General features: G+C 41.9%; 5 protein-coding genes and 1 pseudogene across 6 annotated transcripts; 4 read left to right on the top strand and 2 right to left on the bottom strand.

Moving 5' to 3' along the window:
• Positions 1-272: 272 nt before the first annotated feature.
• LOC306927327 (thimet oligopeptidase-like) lies at positions 273-2,282 on the bottom strand (annotated as a pseudogene). The gene has a single exon. The product of its transcript is annotated as a thimet oligopeptidase-like (transcript).
• A 5,893-nt stretch (positions 2,283-8,175) lies between these two features.
• Positions 8,176-8,550, top strand: LOC306923659 (histone H2B-like; the record flags this gene model as incomplete). The annotated part of the gene is made up of 1 exon (XM_079501881.1): positions 8,176-8,550. The coding sequence occupies one exon, from the start codon at positions 8,176-8,178 to the stop codon at positions 8,548-8,550; it is 375 nt and encodes a 124-aa protein (XP_079358007.1).
• Positions 8,551-14,478: 5,928 nt separating this feature from the next.
• Positions 14,479-14,916, top strand: LOC306927338 (histone H3.2-like; the record flags this gene model as incomplete). Its single annotated transcript, XM_079507049.1, has 1 exon — positions 14,479-14,916. A coding segment is annotated over one exon (276 nt), but the record flags the coding sequence as incomplete, so codon positions are not given.
• Positions 14,917-17,725: 2,809 nt separating this feature from the next.
• On the top strand, positions 17,726-18,037 carry LOC306921123 (histone H4; the record flags this gene model as incomplete). Its single annotated transcript, XM_079498237.1, has 1 exon — positions 17,726-18,037. The coding sequence occupies one exon, from the start codon at positions 17,726-17,728 to the stop codon at positions 18,035-18,037; it is 312 nt and encodes a 103-aa protein (XP_079354363.1).
• Positions 18,038-18,851: 814 nt separating this feature from the next.
• Positions 18,852-19,283, bottom strand: LOC306927234 (histone H2A-like). Its single transcript, XM_079506944.1, has one exon. The coding sequence runs from the start codon at positions 19,259-19,261 to the stop codon at positions 18,878-18,880; it is 384 nt and encodes a 127-aa protein (XP_079363070.1). The 5' UTR covers positions 19,262-19,283; the 3' UTR covers positions 18,852-18,877.
• Positions 19,284-23,284: 4,001 nt separating this feature from the next.
• Positions 23,285-23,659, top strand: LOC306923202 (histone H2B-like; the record flags this gene model as incomplete). The annotated part of the gene is made up of 1 exon (XM_079501229.1): positions 23,285-23,659. One exon carries the CDS (start codon positions 23,285-23,287, stop codon positions 23,657-23,659), a length of 375 nt encoding a protein of 124 aa, XP_079357355.1.
• Positions 23,660-24,414: the final 755 nt, after the last annotated feature.

Genomic DNA, 24,414 nt, shown 5'->3' on the forward strand with positions numbered 1-24,414 from the left:
ATCAAACCCTGTAAATATTAAATGGTGCATTTATATAGCTCCTTTATTAACAGTGTTGTATTTAAAGGCCGATTAAAAGATCTGTACGCATTGTTAGCTTGTAGATCTATAATTTCAAATTATTATTATTATATTTTTTACATTGGGACATACTGCGTAATGTTTACTTTCAAGTACATTGTGATGCCTATACTTTTGTATTAGTAAAAACGTTTTTTCCACCACTGAGCATGACAACAATGTATGATTGTCTTCCAAAAGCAACGTCATGCTCATATGCATGGCCAGACTGTTGAAAGTGTTAGTCCTTTGCTCAGGAGAAACACTTGCTGATTGGGTTCACGACCCAAGAAGTTCTTAAGCATCTCTTCGGCGTCCATAGAAGCACCAGGCTTCAGGATGCAGTTCCTGTAGTCCAAACCCACCTCAGGGTTCATGATGCCTTCCCGTTTGAAACGACTGTAAAACATGTCCATGGACAACACCTCGCTCCACAGGTAGCGATATACTTTGCCATCTCCATCAGAAAATGGACTTGGTGTATTTGGATAGGCGGGGACTCCCAGAATCTTCGTGCAAAGCTCAGCGTATGTCTTAGCCGGGTCCGATGTAGTCTTTCTGTGAAGAGCCAGGTCCATTTCAGCCCAGACTATCTTCCACAGGTAGTCCATACCGATGTTGGCGAGGCGAGACTTGATCAGTTTGTCCAGCAGGTCGTCAGGAATCGGAGCTCCCGTCTTGTAGTGTTTGGACATTCTCTGTAGTGGCTCCTTCTCCCAAGCCCAGTTCTCCAGCAGCTGGGATGGAGCCTCCACAAGTAACTTCCTACGGATGAATTGAACACAATGTAGTCGACCTGAGCACAGATGAAGTGCATGGCGTGACCAAACTCATGGAGGCACGTTATCACCTCGCAATGTGTCAGCAGGGAAGGGCAGTCGGCTGTGGATTTGCTGAAGTCGGTCACTATGGCAACGATGGGTATCTGGGTGTCTGCTTCCATCAGGCAGCAGACATCCTGGCTGCAGGCAGCGGCAATGACATTTACGGGCGCTATTTCCCTCTCTGGCGAAGAGGTCGAGGTACAACTGTCCCACCGTCTGTCCAGAGGAGCGGTCGGTGACACAGTACAACGTGACATTGGGGTGCCACACGGGGGCGCCGTGCATCAGAGTGAAGGACAGACCCAGCAGGTCCTGGCAGATGTCCATCACACCTCGGGTCACGACCTCCGCTGGAAAATATTCCTTCAACCGGTTGTGATCCACTCCATACTGCGTCTTCACCACCTGGGCCTTGAGGTGTGGTAGGTCGTGTGGATACAGCTCTCCATTGAATAGCACACCTCTCTTCTGATAGTCCTGCTCCTTTAGCTGAAGGAGGTTGTCTCTCTCCTTGTCTCCCACTGGCTTCAGCTTGTGGGCCAGCTCCTCCAGGAAGGTAGAGGCGTCCTTGGCACGTAGCTTTGCCAACTCCTTCGACATGGAAAAGTTCTCTTCTTCACAGCGTGAATTCTCAATCCTCAGGTTCATGTCGTCTCTCAGCATCATGTCCTCATACAACTCAGACAGCTTCTCGTAGGCATCAGAGCTGGCTTTTCTCACTTCCTCACTGGGAGACATTTGCCGGAGGTAGTCCACCATGTCAATCTGGTCAATGCACGCCACCTTAATGTTGGCCAGTTTCTTTGAGATGTTATCAACGGTGGTACTGTCCGGTTCCAGGGAACCCAGAGAATCGTTTACCTTAATGGTCTCCAATATGAGATCGTCAGACATCCGTTGTATATTAGAAGCGTCCAGACGATTTGGATTTGGATGCTCAAATCTTAATCCCCATTTCGCCGCAAATATCTTATCCTCTGCGGTGAGACTGTCTTCATCCACCTTCCCCCACAGAGCTACAATCCTCTGGCAGATATTCTCTGAATATCGCAGCTTGACCATTCTGTCCAAGTCCACGTCAGTCTCTAAGATCTTCTGCTTTGCCTCTGCGCTGGCGGTCCTCACCTCCTCACTGGGAGACACGCAGCAGGGAAACGTCAGCATATTGTATTGGAGAGTGTACTCTGCGTCCGCGTGGGCCAGGGCCTTCAGGGTGTTGTCGAAGGTGACACTGTCCAGGTCCAGGGAGCCCACGGCCTCGTACACCTTCCTGCACTTGGCTATGACCTCGGCACACTTTCCCTGGATCTGTTCAGGGCTCAGATCCCAGCGCAGGCGGTTCTCAGTGCAAACCCAAGGAGGGTTGCTGACAATCACCTCTCCTCCTGTCGGTCCCATTCAAGTTAAAATCAATAACCTTTTTCTTGTGATATATGACGTCACTGATGTGCCCTTTATACTGCCAGCTAGAGTGCTCGTGTCATCACAGTGATGTCATGATGATGAGGTTACTTTTTCCATATAGGGAGTCCCAGGAAGGCCATAATCAGCTGAGCCCAAATATGGAGCTTCTGTGACATCAGTCTTGGATGTATCAGTCACAACACGGGTTGTGCTTATAACCACGCCCCCGGGCAAGTTAAGTTTACTGGGGTTAAGGTTAGGGTTAGGTTTAGGCTGTCAATCACAGCGACTGGCCAATAACAGTGCGTCCTTGCACAACCCGTGTCAGTCAGCTCCAATTTACAATTTACAATTTAGGCATTTAGCAGACGCTCTTAATCCAGAGCGACTTACATTAGGCAGGAACAAAAGTATGGGAATACATCACATATATAAAATGCATTTATCAAGAAACATGCGTAAGCTAAGAAAGTAACTAGAACATATCTATATAATGACACTATACATATTAACTATACATATATACTATACATATGTAGGCTCCGTGTAGAGAGTTCCAGATCAGGGATTCTCAACCTGTGGTTCCGGCGCTCATTTGATGCAACCATGACTCTGTTAGTGGGGTTGTCTACCGGCATAACGGGCCTCATCACCCGTCCCCGATATGGTCACAAGTTGTATAGTGTACATTTGCCCAGGCTATAATAATCTATCTATAAATGCACCAAGTCAAATTCGACACACACGTTCCACACCACACCACCACCCGTAGATCTCCATATATGGAGCTGGCCTGTTCTGACATAACAATGAAGTTCTGACATCACAATTATGCGCAACCTTCCCCTTTATTAGCCAATTGATCACACTTGATCACCCCCAACGGGTACTGTTCTAATATTAAACTAAATATAGAAAACAAAAATCCCACCCGTTTTACAATACATTCTCTTTATTGCTAATGGCATTTAATGTTTGTGTTAGGGACAAAATTACACATTTTCCTTCCATGGTCAATGTCGTTTAAAAAAAAAAAAACATTGAACTAAAAACAAACATTAAACCTGTATATAGGAAAATGTGTTATCTTCCCAGAGAATGTATTTTGAGCTGAGACATGGTGCAAATCGAATGCATAGTGTCCCAGCAGGGAGTTCATTGTCTTGCACCGGCCTACTCTGTAACAGTCGTGGAAAAAAATACTCAATTGTTTTACTTAAGTAAAAGTACCAATACTGCAATTTAGAAGTACTTCATTACAAGTAAAAGTACGGAATTGAAAAAATGTACTTGAGTAAAAGTACAAAAGTATCTGCCCCGAAAAGTACTACAAGTAAAAGTACTCATATTGCAAAATGTCCCATTTCACAAGTTCAAAATGTGTACAAAATCTATTGAAAATAGCCGATCTACAAAGCTCAGAGCTTGTAGATCGGCTATTTTCAAATGGCCGAAATGTATACGGTTGAAGTGGTTAATGCATGTTTTCTAATACAAATGTAAATCGCCAAAGTAACTAGCAACTCAAGTTTTCAAATAATTGTAGTGAAGTAAAAGTACAAATTTTGGCTCTGAGATGTAGTGGAGTATTGTAAATACTCAAGTAAAGTACAAATAACTCAAAATTGTACTTAAGTGCAGTACTTAAGTAAAAGTACTTTCCACCACTGCTCGGTAACGAATCCGATGCAAGTCAAGGACAATGCAGGTTGGCAATGCACGACACGCCGCACCTTGTTTATGCCATTCCAGTTGCACCAGCAATTAGCATGACACATTAACGACGTTCAACATGGGCTCTTTTGGCAATTTTTCCATATATGCCTACATTTTGTTAAAAAAAGATATAGTGATCTACAATCAGACAGCGAGTCACTCTGTGATGTGTCATGAGTTTGTAGATGTAGTACTTGCCATACAGTTAAGTATAGTATATTTATAATTATGTGTATAACTAAAAAATCACACCCGTGTGAACTGAGTGGTGCAAGGTCTTATATAGTGATCTCCTATGTCAGTGACGTACTAACCATAGCAACCATGCTCGTTTTTTTGGTACGAACACGGGTACACGGGTACAAAGCCAGTCAAAAATACATTGCATGGATGCACCTTGGACGTATCTTCAGTGATGTTTCCTGAGGTCAACAGGGTTTCGGGTCTTCCAAAATCATACACCTCACTCAGGCGACCCAGTCGGGGTTGATAAAATCCCGACTTACGTCCCAGTAGCTACCCTTGATCAGTCCATCAGGGAATGAGCAAGGCCACACAATCCGTTGCTCCGGAACTACTCTGCCGGTACTGAGAGAACCAAAATCTGGCGCTTGGAAGGACTAGGCTCTGTGGGTTGACTCCTGACCGGGCCCCTCCTACGTCTCACCAGGTCCACTCCTGCTCTCACCAGACTTCCAGTACCAGGCACTCCATTCAGGAGTGGTGGACTATAATGGCCCTCCTAAAGGCCTCACCAAGGTTTGTTGGGCTTCCTCCTCACGGAGGGGTGCTAACCCATACTGCTCACGAGGGTGCCGTCTACATTCCGGCTGTCACCCGTCTCTCCGGTGGTCACCAGACTATACCTGGTTGTCACATAGTAGATTCCTATTGAGTCACTATAAATAGAATAACTACTGTATAAGTATATGTCTGGGAAGAAGAGAAAAAAATAATCAAAACATAAAATAAATGAAACCATTCCAGCATAATAAGTAATCACCACATTTTACTATAAAAATCACACCTGTGTGAACTGAGTGGTGTAAGGTCTTATATAGACTGATCAGCTGTGGTCTGACGTAATGTCTGACGTAATTAAATCACACCCGTGTGAACTGGTTGACCATAGCAACCGTGCTAATTTTTTGAGCACAGACAGACAGACTAACAAAGCCAGTTGTAGGAGTGGTTTACACCACTCAACAAAGCCAGTCGTAGGAGTGGTTTACACCACTCAAAAATCACACCTGTGTGAAGTGAGGGGCGCTAATATATTAAAGTATATCTCATGTTGCTATGATTAGGTGATGTAATGATGATATAGAACAAACAGTGACAAAACAAACATTCAATTCTCTTTATTGTTAATGGGATTTAATGTTTGTGTTAGGCACAAGATGACGTACATTTTCCCTTCATTGTCAATGGCGTTTTAAAACAAACAATGAACTAAAAAAAAAAACATTAAACCTGTATATAAGAGTAAGACAGGCTAACGCCCCTCAAAAACTGTCAAATTGTCAAAACAATTAAGACAGTAATAATTTACTAATTTGAAATAGCTGATCTACAAGCACACAACGCCTCACGTTGTAGATTGGCTATTGTATATTTCACAAAATGTATCTGATTCTGAATATGAATATGTTGGGGGTCCCCAGTTCAAATATGATTACTATGAGGGGTTGTGGCCTGAAAAGGTTGAGAACCACTGGTCTCTATACCCTGTCTTATCATAAATAAATAAATTATCATAAATAAATAAAAGTGAGGGGCGCTCTTACCATCATCATCATCCTTTGTCTTCAATGTTTGTGTTCACACAAACACTCAAAACTGGCTATACGTTGTCAACGACATTCAATGTTTGTGTTAGGACAATGTTTGTGTTGACACAACCCCTCAAAGCTGGACCTAGGAGGGGCTAGTGCTGCCCCTCAAAAATACAAATGTTGGGGCAAAGAAAAAACTAGGGATGCACCGAAAGGGAAATACCGAAATAGGAAACAGTTGGCCGAAAACCGAATACCGAATATCCGAATATGATTAATATTATATATATTCTTAAATAACTATTATGGGTCCATAAAACATTTATTCAGCACTTTTGAATGCATTAATTGCATACACTATTCGGTGTTATATTTTCGGCCTATTCGGGCCGAAACCGAATAGGCCGAAAATGCATTTTTAGCCATTATCAGCCGAAAATGCATTTTTAGCCATTATCAGCCGAATATTTTCTCCGGCCAAATATTCGGTGCATCACTAGAAAAAAACAATCCCTCCCACTTCATTACAGCTGTAAACCTGTGATGTGACGCTCGGTTCGCCCCGCTTTTGCCACGCCAGGTCGCGCCGCGCCCGTTAACGCAACTTCTTGTCTTTGCATTGACTTTGTATGTAATGGCACCGCTCTAGCCATCCAAGAACAGTCTCTGCAGCGATAGATACTAGATTCCACAAAGTCCACACCCACAACACCAGAGGGAGTACAACAAACCACGCGCAACCCAGATTCGGCACAAACAAGGGACTAAATTAATGTTGCTATTTATTATTATGGCACCAAAATGTGGAACGCCCTACCAACAGTCATTAAGACATGCAAATCCCTTGACTCCTTCAAAACCGCTCTCAAAGGGCACCTACGGACGGCTGCAATTCGAAACTGGCCCCCGTAAATTCTGAATCCCCCACCCACTCCCTTTTCCTCTCACTGTATACATTTCTTCCCTTTTTACCTCCTTTATGATGAATTCCTGTTTTTGGCTATATAGAAGTGTATACTTGTACGTCTCTAAATGTTATGATGAATTGAAAATGGTGGACCCTTACAAGTGTACTTGGTGTCATACTGTCGTACTTGGTGGCATACTCCCGCCAGCCTGATCTATTAGAATAAATATAGAATACAAAAAGGGAAACAAATAAATAAATAACTAGAAAAAGTGCCCTTCTGGGCACAGGTCTCCACCAGGAGGATAGGATTGTGTGTGATGTTTGGCAAAATGTTTAGGAGTAATATAAAGTGTGTGTGTGTGTGTGTGTGTGTGTGTGTGTGTGTGTGTGTGTGTGTGTGTGTGTGTGTGTGTGTGTGATGCGGCCTGTTGTAGCGCCACCATGAGGCTGATTTGAAAACTGTCAAGTGGCATTTCTTCCTCAACCTAGTAGTGTCTAGTAGTGGGAATAGGCATGCACAGTTTCACCGCAATCGGACGCTGCGTTGAGGAGTTGTGGCGATTTGTACCAAACGGGCTACTCCTGAAAACTTTAGAAGCCAATCGTAGCCAATCAGGATGGATAATTATGAGAAATCAAACAAATCACATGATCACATAACTATGGCGAGCATGTGTACCGATTTGCGTGAAATTTGGATAAAATCTGAAGGAGTAATATTAGAAAATGTGTTGTACATATGTCGGCCTCCTGGTGGCGCTATAAAGAGCAGATGTGAAAAATTGTGCGTGCAAAATTTCACGGAAATCACACCATGTGTTCATGATTTGCAGCATTTTGTTTGAAACGGAGTACTCCTGCGAACTTTGGAAGCCAATTTTAGCCAATCAGGATGGAGTGTGAAAAATCTGAAAGACCGGTTTCGTTGAATGGCTCTAGAGAGACTGTGTACCAATTTGCGTAATGTTTGGACAAAATCTGTAGGTGTACTGTCAAAACATTTGTTTTGCACAAAGCGGCCTCCTGGTGGCGCTATAACAGGCAAATGTGAAAACTTTGGGGCAGAGGTTCAGCTCTGGCATTCAGGGAGTGTGTGTGCAGAGTATGGCTGCGATCAAGCCAACGGTGCCAGAGATTAGCTGTTCACAGACGGACACACGGACGGACACACGGACACACGGACGGACGGACGGACACACGGACGGACGGACGGAGTGCAAAACATACTCTCTCCCCATGCCTTCGGCCTGGTGGAGACAATAAAATAATGTGGTATTATTATTATTTTTCTAATAGATCAGGCAGGCGGGAGAATATTATGCAGAAACAAAGGCAGTGTGAGTCTCCTCCCTCTGTGGGTCAATAAGCAGTGGCAGAAGAAGCCAATCACATGCTGGGAGTCGCACACTTCATTTGCATAGGCTTGCTATAAATACTGGTGCAACGCCGGCCACAACTCACTTCTTCAATCCACTAAGAAAGAACAATGCCTGAAGTAGCAAAGCCAGCGCCCAAGAAGGGCTCCAAGAAAGCCGTCACCAAGACCGCCGCGAAGGGCGGCAAGAAGCGCAGAAAGTCCAGGAAGGAGAGCTACGCCATCTACATATACAAGGTCCTGAAGCAGGTCCACCCTGACACCGGTGTCTCTTCCAAGGCCATGGGCATCATGAACTCCTTCGTCAACGACATCTTTGAGCGCATCGCCGGTGAAGCCTCCAAACTGGCTAACTACAACAAGCGCCGCACCATCACATCCAGGGAGATTCAGACCGCTGTCCGCCTGCTGCTCCCCGGTGAGCTGGCCAAGCACGCCGTGTCTGAAGGCACCAAGGCTGTGACCAAGTACACCAGCTCCAAGTAAACTGTTCTGTCTGCTCTAAACACAACGGTCCTTTTAAGGACCACCCATGTTCTCCAACAAAGAGTTTATCCTCTTAACATAATGACCAACTGGTATATAAACTAGTTTGTCCAGGTCTGTTATCAAACAGTTATGTGAATTGCAGTGGTCACAGATGACATGAAACTTTCATATTGGGCAATAGATTCAGTTAATAGTTTTCATATGCAACAAAATGGACTATAGTTTGTATGAACTACGTACGTTATAGAAGCTTTCTATTACACTAGTCTAGCTCCACTAAGATGATACATTAATTGTATTAATCTTATGATCCAAACAATTTATAAACATGACAAATTAGTATTTTGTTCCAAGTTGTGCAACTGAATTCTATAATTGTGATCAGAAACTCATGATATACCGGTAGATTAATAAAGACACGGGAACGGCATTAAAGTACCATAATAATGAATATGGGGATTCAATTACACAGCAGTGTAGGCTTATTTCACCAAGTACTTTTAACTTTTTCCATGTCATACGAAATATGCCTACAGCAATGCATTAACAGTTATTTATTTGCACAGCATTTCAGCAACCCCAGTGCAGTAGGCTATGGCATTTGTAAGAGTTCCCCTCCAATCGGTGCCAGTGATGCATGATACCTCCCCAAACAAGGCGGTACCCTGACCACTGACCAATCAGAGGACGACGGCGTCTCTGAGGCGCTAATAAAATCAGCAGTTTTCAGTTCACTAAGCATTCTATTCTCAACTTCTTTAGAAGAGAACAGTACTACACGATACAATGGCAAGAACCAAGCAGACAGCTCGTAAGTCCACCGGTGGCAAAGCGCCCAGGAAGCAGCTCGCCACCAAGGCAGCTCGTAAGAGCGCGCCGGCAACCGGTGGCGTGAAGAAGCCTCACCGTTACCGTCCCGGTGAACAAGTTTAACACGAAATCAGATCAAAACGAAATCGCGCATCCGTCGTCCTAGTAACGGCTGATGTTCCATTGTGGTCCTACACGGACCCCACACTACGTAGCTGTCCTCGTCAATGCCAATTTAAACAAAACATACCGATCTGATTCTCGTTTGGATTAAGAAGCGTCGGGGAGACGGACGGACACTCACATTGCGTTGTGGTTGCACACCCTTTAGCCCTGTGTTTTGTTGTTGTGATTGTTGTTGAGAAACAGGAAGACACTCGCCTTCTTCCTGTGACTGTCTATGTACAACAATTCGTTTTATAAATGCAACTATAAGTAAACATGTGTCACATACATTAACAATGCAGCCCATGTAATGCGTCAATATAAACGCATCGATGAAAGAAATACATACCGTAAATAAATGAACGTTTGTTTCTGACGGGGTTCGAACTCCTCCGTTTTTCGGCATAAAGTTTCCCAGTCATGGAACTACTACAGTGAGCCATTCTAGCCATAACATTTTGTAATGAAAATCAAATCATAGTTTATAAAAGCAGCCACCACAACTCAAAACGAACATGGGGAACTAGATTAACTTGAAATCTCATTAATCACACCGATTTCCAAAACGGCTGTTTAATAGGCCTACAGATTTGTTTCTAACGTCTCTCACCATCATCACCTATACGTTCACCTTATGGTCATTATGTTATAGGCCTACAGGCTACATAGAAATAGTAAATGCATGATATGTTAAATTAACAATCTGTTTATAACATGACCTAAATATGCCCAAAAGCCACATTAAACTGACCCAAGTCACGCCAGTCAATGTACGTGCTCCAAATTATCAAAGCTAATGGTGCTAATATTTCACACACAATATTCAGCCCATTTAAAGCGTCAAAATAAACGCATCAGCGGATGACTGAATAAATAAATAACTGTCAGCATCTCACAGGATTCGAACTCCTCCTAATGTCAAAAGGAGAACACCAGTCTGAAGCATAGCCCTGTGTGCCATTTGGGGCACTCTATCTATGAACAGTAGATAACTTATAGAGTACAAATCCAGTTAACACAACTCAAAACAACAGACATGGGACCTAGATTAACTTGAGAATGATGTCATTCATCACACTGATTTCCAATACGGCTGTTTAATACAGATTTCTTAATATCACCATCATCATATATTATTCATCATGTCATCCTGTATAGGCTACTTAGAAATAGTAAATATGAGCAGGTAGATTAACAGTTTGTTTATAACATGACCTATAGTGAGGGAGCTTTTCAGACACTTTAGTGTCTGAAAAGCTCCCTCATTAATATACACTGACGTGACTTGACTTGACCAGACAATGTGCTACAAATGTAAGCTAATGTGTCACACACTAACCATTCAGCCCCAGTCATTTAAAGCATCAAAATAAATGCATCATGAATATGGTCTTCCTCATCACTGTAGGCCTACTATCATTTTTGTACAACCCAAAGGCTCTTTTCAGAGCCACCCACACTTTCTTTCAATATTTATTCAACTAAGTTTCATGATCAATGGGGCCGAACTACTTATATGTAACCCGTTCTCAACAGTGATATCAACGTGCATTATAGTAGTAATGGATGAATTCATGACAGAGGTGGCAGTGCATATTTAGGTGAGGCGACTTTGAGACAAGCTTAGTTATGGAGCCTCACACAGGACTCAAGTTAACATTATTGGGATATAACATAAAAGGAGTCAATCTAAATATGAAAGGTTGTGATTCTCTGGGTCAGGATGTATTTTTTCCCCCTAGCAATGCTGATTAATAGCACCAACATCACTTTAACCACTTGAACCATATTTTCAAATTATTTTAAGAATAGCAAGCAGATCTACAAGATCACAGAGTCGCAGTCTTGCAGTATTGTTATATGTCGAGCCTTTAGTGTGTGTGTAAACACAAACTTTGACTCCTAACACAAACATGAAATGCCATTGACAATGAATGGCCAGTTCTGAGTGTTTGTGTTAACACAAACATTGAAGACGAGGACATGTCTTCATGTGAAATTGTGATTGGTCAGAATGAGATGATGTAAAATAACGTATGATGATAGGGCACTTATCACTTCACACGGGTGTGATTTTTGTTTGCATTGTATTCTGTATTCTACTGTCATTTCACAAATATGCTTGGTGTTCTATGTGAAGCACATTTAATTGCCTTGTTGAAATAAAATTGGCTTAATGAGCCATGACAAAAAAAGTGTGATTATTACTGCTGAACTAATAATAATTGCCTGTGAATGGGTGTCTGAGATAATTAATAGTAAGGAGCATGCACAGGTATCACGCACGCACACGCATACACACACAGTTTACTGACTTATTATAGCCTTCACACAATGCCACTCCAATAATATACAGTATTTGTATTGTGTTGTGTTTGTATTGTGATATGTATCTCCCATGAGTCTGAAATAAAGATTGAATATACACTGCATTAGTTCAACCCTCCCATAGTAACAATTTGAGGATTTTACTGTGCACATGTTGGACAAATTTAAAATAAATGCACATTTTAACACAACTTTGCATCGCTATTACGCTTCCTAGTTCAAATCATAAGACATACTTGTGTGTGTTGAATGTGTTCCCTGTCACAGTCTGACCATTAAGTCTGCATTAACAGCACAGTGTGTGTTATTACTTAATTTATTTGTTCAGTTGTCATTTAAAGTAGGCCTAAGTAATACAATTACCCTACACTTCTGTGTAATAGGTAGTTTTATTTGTGGGCTCAATTGTCCCTGTAAACATGTGGGGGCTAAATATATTTATGGTAAATGTAAAATATCCACTGTTTTAATTGATCCTGTGTACCATGCTTACATCTATAGCAGCATGAGCATTTCAATCACAATGATAGATGTATTCACAACTTCAAAAATACAGCACCTTAATTAATGGTGGATGATAACATTGGCTGTACGTAGCTTTTAATTGAAGCTATATGCACTTGAAATGTGAATCTACTTGTTCACAAGCTCCTCTAAAGTTCATAAACATTAGACCCGATTTAAAGGAATCATTGTTGCTTATGAATTAAACAATGTCGATTACGTATTGCACAATGTATGCCTCTGATCACTGTATTCACATTCATGTCAGATGAAACTGGCTTAGCTGACAACACTCTAATATCCTTGTGTATAGTATTAGGATGAACTCTTTCTTGGAAAAGATGGGTGGTCCTTAAAAGGACCTTGTATATGTAGATGGCGTAGCTCTCCTTCCTGCGCTTCTTGCCGCCCTTCGCAGCGGTCTTGGTGACGGCTTTCTTGGAGCCCTTCTTGGGCGCTGGTTTTGCTACTTCAGGCATGTTTCTCTCTCAGTGATTGAAGAAAAGAAGTTAACTGTGTTTCGGCGTTGCACCAGTATTTATACTAGCAAGGCTATGCAAATGAAGTGTGCGACTCCCAGCATATGATTGGCTTCTTCTGCCACTGCTCATGTGACCCACAGAGGGAGGAGACATTGATTGATTGATTGACAGTTTGTCAACAGTTTGCAGAATTACAGTACATTTCAAGCACAACTCAATACAAATAATGTTCTCCCACCCGTCTGATCTACTGTCGATAAAATACAGACTAGGGTAAATGAGTAAATCTTCTATTCCACGCTCCAAATTAAATACAATTATAACCCACGTTCTAATCTCTCAATGCATTTATATAATCTAGTAGTCAGTCCACTAAAAGACTATTTGCTTGCCCTGAACCACTTTGTACCATTGCTGTGATGAGTGAGGTAATTTGACTTCAAGCAGACCTTGTTTGATTTAAATATGTATTAACAGTTTGCAGAATTACAGTATATTTCAACTCAATACAAAGACTCTTAACTGCGAGTGGACGACCCAATACAGCATTACACTTGTTTAATAGAGCGTCCACCTTGTTCAATTCATCAAAATATTTAGATACGTACAAATACCCCTGTATTATAGCCAGAGAACAGAACAGGAATTCATCATAAAGGAGGTAAAGAGGTAAAAAGGGGAAGACTAGCAGTAAGGGCGGTGGTAAAAAGGAGCTGTTTTGTTAAAACTATTAAATGCCTGGTTCTAAATTGTAATACAGATGAAACGATAGAGCATTTGCTAGTAGACTGCCAGAGGTCATTTGTAAATGGTACCACATTGGCTTCTCAGACACTTTGCCATGCATATTTAGTCTCATGTTTGAAAACAAATCTAACCTATCTTGTCATATTTATTATTTACTATTTCTGAGCAGCCTGTATAACAATGACTATAGGCCAATGGTGAATTTAGGTGATGATGGTTGGAGATATGAAACCAATCTGTAGGCTATTAAACAGTCGTGTTGGAAATAAATGTGCCTGTGGTGAATGAGATCTCACCTTAATCTAGGTCCCATGTCCCATTTTTGTAATGGCTGCACGGTTTTATACTCTATCATTTGAATATGATTGCACAATATTGTTGCTAGGAATGGCGTCCTACAATATGCTCCAGGTCTAGGAAACGTTATGCTGCAAAAGGGAGGGGTTCGAATCCCGTCAGAAACAGACATTTATTTATTAATTAATTCATTCATGTATTACTTTATTCATTAATTCATTCATTCATTTATTTTGACGCATTACATGGGCTGCATGCTATATATACTCCAATGGCGATAGTTACATTTCTAAAGCATAGGCTATGTATTGTTGTTGGAGATACAGTCACAGGAAGGAGACGGGGTTGTCTTCCTGTTTAATGACAACAAAACATAGGCTACGGCTAAGGTCCACTTCCACAACGCAATAATGTGAGTGTCCGTCTGCCCAAGAATCAGATCGGATAACGGATTGGGTATGTTTTGGCATTGTGACAGGCATTTGCGAGGACAGCTACGCATTATGTCGCCGTTAGAACATCAGCTCGTTGCTACGGCGACGGATGACGGATTTCGTCTTGATCTGATTTCGTCAAAAAATAACACACCGGTACAGTGGCTCTGAGGGAGATCCGTCGTTACCAAAAATCCACCGAGCTGCTGATCCGCAAACTGCCCTTCCAGCGCCTGGTGAGGGAGATTGCCCAGGACTTCAAGACCGACCTGCGCTTCCAGAGCTCCGCCGTCATGGCTCTCCAGGAGTCGGCCGAGGCTTATCTGGTTGGTCTCTTTGAAGACACCAACCTGTGCGCCATCCACGCCAAGAGGGTGACCATCATGCCCAAAGACATTCAGCTGGCCCGTCGTATCCGCGGAGAACGTGCTTAAACTAATCTGTCACAACCCCAAAACGGCTCTTTTAAGAGCCACCAAATGTGTTATTTGAAGATAAATCATTCCTTTCAATAATATAGATTGACAATAAGCCAATAACTACTGATTATATCTACCATTTATTACAAACAGTCAACTTGTTGCATTGTTTGTCTATAGTTAATATATATAACTATAGAATATAAATATATATATTTAACATCCATAATGACATGCTACAATAACTAATGCTTTTAGCCAGTTATGTACATGTAGAGACATTAGTGAATATTTAGATTTATTACTACATATAAATAATATGGTTGTTCTTACTGATCTGATAAGAAAGTGGCTAAGAAGCCCGCAGCAGCCAAGAAAGTTCCAGCCAAGAAGTTTGCCAAACCCAAGGCAGCAAACCGCTCCCAAAAATAAGTAAACTGCCTGCTCCATCTTTATACCCACAAAAGGCTCTTTTAAGAGCCAACCACATAATTTTGTAAGAGTATACTATCCTCACTTTTTACGTCATGGTCATGTGAGCACTGGAATAATAGCCAGTATATGGCTTTATATTAATACATTTGTGTATGCCTTATTTGCAAAAATATGGACCCTTTCTAAAACATGTATTGCAAATATTATGTATTGCAAATATCATTTCTGCTGCTGGCCTTTGATGCTCTGATCCAAAATATCACAATATATTATTCAAGGCGTTGCATTACAAACATCAGATAAAGGCTACATGTCATCAGATTACAGACATCAAAGTTACTCACGTAATCAAATACAATACATTCAGTTGGATAAAAAAACACGGATTCAAGAGCCCCAAAGAAAGCCGCAAAGAAGGGTGCTCCCAAAAATAAGTAGTAATCCGTCTTGTTCCAACTTGATATCCACAAAAGGCTCCTTTAAGAGCCAACCACATTATTTTATAAGAGTATCCTCACTTTTTACGTCATCATGCTCACATGTGAGCACTGGAATAATAACCAGCCTTTGTATTAATACATTTGTGTATGCCCTACGAGAAAAATGTTGAACCCTTTCCAAGATATTTATTGCAAATATGTATTGCAATAATATGCTCTGATCCAGACTTTTCTCCCCTGCCACTTGTTAGTTATGCCGCTTGGATTTAAAGTATTGCATTTCCACAATATTACAAAATATCACAGTACAATACAATATTCAAGGGGTGGCATTACATTACATCAGATAAAGGCTACATGTCATTAGATTAAAACATCAAAGTTACTCACGTCATCAAATCAATACAATATTTTAGAAGAAAAAAAACATTTTGCAAATCCCCCCCACCCCTAATAATTTTAAATATTGACATAAATGTGTGAAGCCATCAGTCACTGTTTTGCTATGGCCTTGACCGCTGTTTTGGTTCAATGTTTTGTTCAACATAGCATTTAAATTGAGTATAGTACCATTACAAATGTAATAGTAAAACAAATAAAGAGAAAAACTGTAACCCGTCCACCTCTACATCATCAAATTGAAATTGCCAAGTTATACACAAATAAGCAAGACATTCATTTGTGAGATTCCCACCCCTTTTTCCCCTCACTGTATTATGTTTCTTTTCCCTTTTTTCTTTTCCTTTATGATACATTCCTGTTCTGTTCTTTGGCTATATAGAGCTCCGAAGTCTGACGTCACTTTCAGTAGAGGGCGTCAATCTCCAGGTTCATGTATTTGTTTATTTGCATTGAGATCCCCAAACGGCGATTTTAGGTCGCTTCATATAAGAACTGTGTTTGAAAAATAAACCGACCACCTCGGCGTTTCTGTCAGGGGAGTGGATGTGCGTCGTTAATGATGTCCATTCATATTTGATACAGCCAGTTTCTAGAGAAAATGGAATTAATGTGACCGCAAAAGCCTTGAAACTACATATGAATGCAATGTCGCTGAGCATATACGTCACGCCCAGCTGTCAACATATTGCGTTCCTGAGATTCCTCGTTGACGTAAGCTCAGCTGGTGGTGACTCGACTCGTACTAACCACGATACATTATATATCAATAAAATAAAAATAAAAATAATTAACGTTCAGTTTCTGTTGTGCGACGGGCTGTGGGCAGAAGCAGCCTACCCGGAAATGGAGTCTCTGGGTTGTTTGGCTCGTTTCTAACGCTTATTTTGTTACTCTTTGGGTATATTTGTACATTTCCACCTTCAGTCGATGCTTCATATCCATATGAGTGAAAAGGCCGGGGTGATCGGTTTATTTTTCAAACACAGTTCTTATATGAGGCGATCTAAAATCCCCCTATGGAGAGTACAATGCTTATAAAAACATACATGAACCATGACGTCAGGACTTCGGTGCTCTATAGAAGTGTCTATTTGTACGTCTCTAAATGTTTTGATGAATTGGACAAGGTGGACCCTCTTGTAAACAAGTGCAATGCTTTATTGGGTCGTCCACTCACAGTTAACAGTATTTGTATTGAGTTGTGCTCGAAATGTACTGTAATTCTACAAACTGTTAATAAATATTTCAATCAATCAATAAATTAATCAGATATAGGCACAACACATGGTAATACATCACATGCATAGAAATAGTCATCAAGGATGAGAACACAACATCTGTCTAACAGTAGAATATCTGTACAGTCAATGAACCTATGAGTATACACTATAGAGTGCTGTGTCTATATAGTACATTATACAATATAGATGCTATCGAAATAACATAGTTTAGTCTTTGCATACGCCTGTAAATTCGTTGAGGCTAGATTTGACAAAACAGGTCAAACAGAAGGGTGGGGATAATTCATCACATAGGCGTGTGTGTGTGCGCGTGAGAGAGAGGGAGAGAGAGAGAGGGGCGGGGTTAGTAACGCCCACGCAGCTCGCTCTGCCTGTCCTCCCTTACGTCCTCAGAACACAAATAAAATGGCAAGTCTCTGACCTCTCTAATCACTCAGTTTTCTAACTGCAACTACAGCTCAACTCAAAATGTCAGGAAGAGGCAAGGGAGGAAAAGGTCTTGGAAAAGGAGGCGCCAAGCGCCATCGCAAGGTGCTTCGTGATAACATCCAGGGAATCACCAAGCCCGCTATCCGCCGTCTGGCTCGCCGTGGCGGAGTTAAGCGTATCTCCGGTCTGATCTACGAGGAGACCCGCGGTGTCCTCAAGGTGTTCCTGGAGAACGTCATCCGTGACGCCGTCACCTACACCGAGCACGCCAAGAGAAAGACCGTGACCGCCATGGATGTTGTCTATGCTCTGAAGAGACAAGGACGCACTCTGTACGGATTCGGAGGTTAATAATGCTGACTTGATCTACCAACAACCCAAAGGCTCTTTTAAGAGCCGCCCACACTTTCTCTACAGAGCAGATTCCATATACACTTTGTAGAACCTTTTGAAGATTTGTGCTTTACTAGTCAAACAAGCAGTGTTTATCAAAAATGGTGTTACTATGATCAGTCGAAAGTTAAGTCTTCCGTTTTCCGAAAATTCCAATACCCTAGCTTTATACACCACTCACTTTTGAAGACTTTTTATAGTTGGCAAGCTACTGACTGACTGGTCCATTTTTCTATATTGTCTAGTCCAGAGAGTGACCTTATACTGCTTTGCATAGGCAAAATAAATGTTTCATTGGCCGGCTGGTTTGTGCTGATTAAAAATGCTAGTCTGTTGCAATCTGACAATTTGTAGTCTTTGACTAACAACTGTTCGGTGTGGACGTGGCTGAGCGTGCGTATATAACTGGTACAAACTGGAGACATGGGCCATACGGTTACAAATAGTCTGCATTATTTAAATTTGATGCAGACTACATTAATTACAAAGTACTATTATGAATACAGATAAGACCTGTGCGTAATAACTATGACAGGATCCAAGCAAAATATGCATTTATCTAAAAGTATATAGGCCCTCTTTAGTATATTGGGTCCCTTATTTATAAACTTTTCGGCTGCTTTTGACGCAGACAAATATAAAGTCCGCCTTATTTACACTAGTTTCATATTAAGCGACGGAACTAGTAACCTGTGTGCTCCTCAAAGACATTGGAAATTAACCTTTACATGGAAACAGTGGGTGGCTCTTAAAAGAGCCTTTGTGGGGTTTTTTTTTGGGGGGGGGGGTGAAGCAGATTTATTTCTTTGCGGCTTTCTCGGTCTTCTTGGGTAGCAGAACAGCCTGGATGTTGGGCAGCACACCGCCCTGAGCGATGGTCACTCCACCCAGCAGTTTGTTGAGCTCCTCGTCGTTGCGGACGGCCAGCTGGAGGTGACGGGGGATGATACGACTCTTCTTGTTGTCACGGGCAGCGTTTCCAGCCAACTCCAGGATCTCAGCGGTCAGATACTCGAGGACAGCCGCCAGATAGACCGGGGCGCCGGCACCGACTCTCTGGGCATAGTTGCCTTTACGCAGCAGCCTGTGGACACGACCCACGGGGAACTGGAGCCCGGCACGGGATGAGCGGGTCTTAGCCTTCGCCCTGGTCTTCCCTCCGGTTTTCCCTCTGCCGCTCATTTTGATTTATTTCTGGAGTAAAATCTCGAAGAAAATTGAGAAATATGCTGAGGAGAGGCGCGCGAGACCTTTTATATCTTCAACCAACACACAGCCTAGTATTGTCTGTATATGAGGCGGTGCGCCCCACCAATGAATGAGAGCGCGGACTGAGTGTGTATGAGCTCCCGTCCAATCAGTGCTAGTGCCGTGAATGCTCCTCCCAAAGAAGGAGGTTCCTGCCCAGAGACAGAGAGAGAGAGAGAGAGAGAGAGACTGTACACTGTAGACAGCATAGATATATATCTATGGTAGACAGTACCAAAGAGAGAGTATGGTGGGTGTCCCATATGAACTGAACCCTAACATACAAGAACTAAACACCCCTTCCCGAAGGGAGTGAAATTATAGGGGGAGGCAAAACAAAACATAAACTAACATAACTAAACAGACATGACGAAAATAACAGAAGTTATCAACTAATATTTACAAAAAAACACCCAAAGTGATCCCTTTCTCATGATATATTCCATTCTACCCAGACCCAGTAGTCTGAGTGGTTGCAAATCCTTCTCTCAGTGTGAAATCAAGATCCTCTCCAGTTATGTCCTTAATGTCCAAAAATCTCCCGGCCGTGTCCAGTACCATTTTGATTCTTTCGGATTTACCCTGCATCTCCACCACACAGTTGATAAACAAGAGAAACTTTATTTTGTCCATACATATCATGTCTTGTCCATGTCTGTTTGTTTCCTCTTCCATGGTGTGTTTTGTTGCCCTTGCATCATTTCCCTCCATTCCTTTCACTGCTTGTGCATAATTATGATATTCCCTTATTCTCCCTGCTCCTCTTTGCATCTCCTTCCTTTATCCTTCTCAGACACTTTGATGCCCCTGTATAGTGGTTCCATTTTAAAGTATTTTATTGAATTTCCACAAATTACAAGGTATCACAGTACATCAATATTCAAGGCTTCGAAAAACAATCAAAAACAGGCTGTTTGTCATAAATACATCAATGTTACAGTTTATATGTAAAGTGTGCAAGCATATGACACCATGCTTTGTGTGACATGTGTGTCTATTTGTAAGCACATAAACCATCAAAACCAAACATTCAGTTAAAAATCACACCCGTGTGAACTGAGTGGTGTAAGGTCTTATATAGACTGATCAACTGTGGTCTGACGTAATGAAATCACATAGCAACCATGCTAATTTTTTGGTACGGACAGACACGTAAACGGACAGACATGTAAACTAACAAAGCCAGTTGTAGGAGTGGTTACACCACTCCTCAAACCCTGGTCCTCACATCAAGACACCGCTCACCTGTATAGTGGTTCCATTTACTTTGCAGTGCATGCACTCTGGCTCTTGTGAGCTACAGGACCCAGTACAGCTCACCTCACCACATCTCCCACACTTCCTAACACCTCTGCAGACATATGGCCTATCATATGGCCTGACCTAGCCCCTCTTGGCACCCTCCGTGAAGTTTGTTTACTTTACGTAGGGTCCCTATGCATTTATCCCATGCGGAATGAACATTTTCTGACGTTTCCGTTGTCTCCTATAGCTGATATATGCTTCTTTTGAAACATCTCACCACCACCAAAAGGCTGCAGCACGGCCAGCACGGATAGTAAGAGAAATCTATGAAAAGCTGGGAACTAAATCGTTACCAAGAAATTTCTTCACCAATGTGTTTCTAAAGGTGTCTAATAACATGTACTAAAAGTTTGAAATTCAACTCCCGTGGGAAATTGAGTTATTAGCATAATATGTGATATATACCGATAACATCCTATATAAGGCAAAAAAGTCCAAATTTCATCATTCTTTAACTAGCATGTGACATATGAAACTAGGGGGTTTTCATGATTCTGAATCCATTCCAAGCATTAGTTTTGCACAAAAAACACTCCTTGGGGGGAAAACGGCCTCACAAACGTGATGAGGTCAGCACATTTGGTCAAGTGGATATGGCCTATGGATTCAGAATCATGAAAACCCCCTAGTTTCATATGTCACATGCTACTTAAAGAATGATGAAATTTGGACTTTTTTGCCTTATATAGGATGTTAAGGGTATATATCACATATTATGCTAATAACTCAATTTCCCACGGGAGTTGAATTTCAAACTTTTAGTATATGTTATTAGACACCTTTAGAAACACATTGGTGAAGAAATTTCTTGGTAACGATTTAGTTCCCAGATTGGTCAAATACCTGATAAAATGCCCTTACTAGGAGGGTATTTACAACTGTATACCATATCGCGTGGGATAAATGCATAGGGACCCTCCGTAAAGTAAACAAACTTTACGGAGTGGTCCGAGAGGGGCTAGGCCTGACCTTGTATGTGATGTATTCCACATAAATTATTTCAGGAAGTTCATCAAAAGCTCGGTACAATGATCTGCACCTGGTTCGCTGATAACAAACTATCTCTACACCTGGGAAAAACTGAATCCATTCTCTTTGGATCAAATAGTAATCTCAACAAGGCTGATGATGACATATTGATTAGAGTGGGCGATAATGTTATCACACGAAAAGATGAAATTACCTACCTAGGTTCCATCCTGGAGGCAAATCTAAAATGGCCACCAACATAATCAAAAAAAGTCAAGTCTCCTCACTGGTCAACAAAAACACCTTGAAGACCCTAACAGGAGCCCTCACACAAGGTTTCTTCGACTATGGATGCACCTCCTGGTACCACAGCACCTCTAAGGCCATTCAAACTAGGCTCCAGACTTCCCAAAACAAACTGGTCAGGCTACTACTTGGCCTCACTCCCCGAACCCACCTCACCCCTGCCCACTTTGACAGGCTGGAATGGCTTAGGGTTGACGACAGAGTACAGCATCTTGCAATGGGTCTGGTCCACAAGATTCAATACACCACCAAGATACCCCTGTACCTGTCTAAATACTTCCTTAATGTCAACGAAGTCCACACCCACAACACCAGAGGGAGTTCAACAAACCATGTGCAACCCAGATTCGGCAAAAACAAGGGACTAAATTAATTTCGCTCCTATGCCACCAAAATGTGTAACGCCTTACCAACAGTCATTAAGACATGTGAATCCCTTGACTCCTTCAAAACCGCCCTCAAAGGGCACCTTCGGACAGCTGCAATTCGAAAACCGTAAAATCTGAATTCCCCCACCCACCTTTCCCCTAGCCTGGATCCAGCCCAAAGACCCCGCCCACTCTCTGAGTTGACTGAAGCTTCAAGAAAGCTACAGTCTGATAATCAGGCTACCTTTCCCCCTCACTGTATATGTTTATTTTCTCTTTTTACCTCCTCTATGATGATTTCCTGTTTTGACTATATAGTTGTGTATATTCGTACATCTAAATTGTTTTGATGAATTGAAAATGGTGGGCCCTATTGTAAACAAGTGTAATGCTTTATGGTGTCGTCCACTCACAGTTAACAGTTGTTGTATTGAGTTGTACTTGAAATGTACTGTAATTCTGCAAACTGTTAATAAATCAATCAATCAATCAAAAGTCTGTTTGTAAGTGGACTGACTGACTACTATATGTATAAGTGGTGCATTGATATAAAGTATTACAACTGGATTTAAATTGGATCATGGAATTAGAACTATAGAAATGTAGATTTACTCTAAATGTCCATTATCATGATAAATGCCAATAGTAGTCTATTATGTTAGCGGCCCGCGGGACAATACACAATATATCAGGCAGGCGGGAGAACACTAGCCTGGCTTGGCCAGCCTCATAGCGGGGATTCACTGAAGATTCTTCCCCGCATATGAGGAAACATCAGTGAACCCTCGCTATGAGTCTGGCCGCGCCAGGCTAGGAGAACACTATACAGAAACAAAGACAGTGTGGGAGACTCCTCCCAGGATCTTTGGGTCACATGAGCAGTGACAGCTGAAGCCAATCATGTGGTGGTAGTCGCATACTTCATTTGCATAGGCATGCTATAAATACTGGTGCAGCGCCTAAAATAATTTACTACTTTATTCTTTAACACACTCTGTGAGAAAGAACCATGCCTGAAGTAGCGAAACCAGCGCCCAAGAAGGGCTCCAAGAAAGCCGTCGCCAAGACCGCAGTTAAGGGCGGCAAGAAGCGCAGAAAGTCCAGGAAGGAGAGCTACGCTATCTACATATACAAAGTCCTGAAGCAGGTCCATCCCGATACCGGTGTCTCTTCCAAGGCCATGGGCATCATGAACTCCTTCGTCAACGACATCTTTGAGCGCATCGCCGGTGAAGCCTCCAAACTGGCTCACTACAACAAGCGCTCCACCATCTCATCCAGGGAGATTCAGACCGCCGTCCGCCTGCTGCTCCCCGGTGAGCTGGCCAAGCACGCCGTGTCTGAAGGCACCAAGGCTGTGACCAAGTACACCAGCTCCAAGTAAACTCCATAGTTTGCTATTACAAAACACCGGTCCTTTTAAGGACCACCCATATTTTCAAATAAGAGTTTATCCATCAACATGGCCATTACAATGCATGTCGGCTAAACCACTACGAGTTAGTCCAAGTCTGACATTAATATGAATTTACAGTACACACTTTAATTCAGGAAGATAAGGTTTAATGAATCTAGATTATATTAAGGATAAATGGGCTAAATAATTCAGATTATACAAGGAAATGAGTGTAATCATAGGTTTAAAAACATTTAAGATCTCAATTTTGGCAGGAATATGCTTGGAAGATGGAAACAATGTTGCATATTCATCTAATCATATGGGTAGGTACAAACAATGTTTGTATTTGTAAGTTTTATTAAATGTATGAATTTGACCTTGACATACTTAAAGGGGAATAGCACTCATTTTCGACATTTTACTGTGTCATAAATATATTTACATCTGTAGCCTATATTGTGATTGTGCTATCATGCCATGACTTAATTATACTTATATATTATTGTAGAAATTGTTGTTGTTGTAAAGTTCTGAAAATAGACTACTTCAATATCCAATAGGAACTATGTCACCATTAGTTCAGTAAAGTATATAAAAGAGCTCAACGGCTACATATTCAGTCAGACAACTCACCCCGAAAGTGGCCGAAAGTGAAGACATCTCACCCCTGGTGAGTTGTCCGGACGTTCGGGGTGAGTTGTCCTGACTGAATATGTAGCCTTTGAGCTCTTTTATATACT

Source organism: Electrona antarctica (genome assembly GCF_951216825.1).
Source record: "Electrona antarctica genome assembly, chromosome: 1".
NCBI lineage: Eukaryota > Metazoa > Chordata > Actinopteri > Myctophiformes > Myctophidae > Electrona > Electrona antarctica.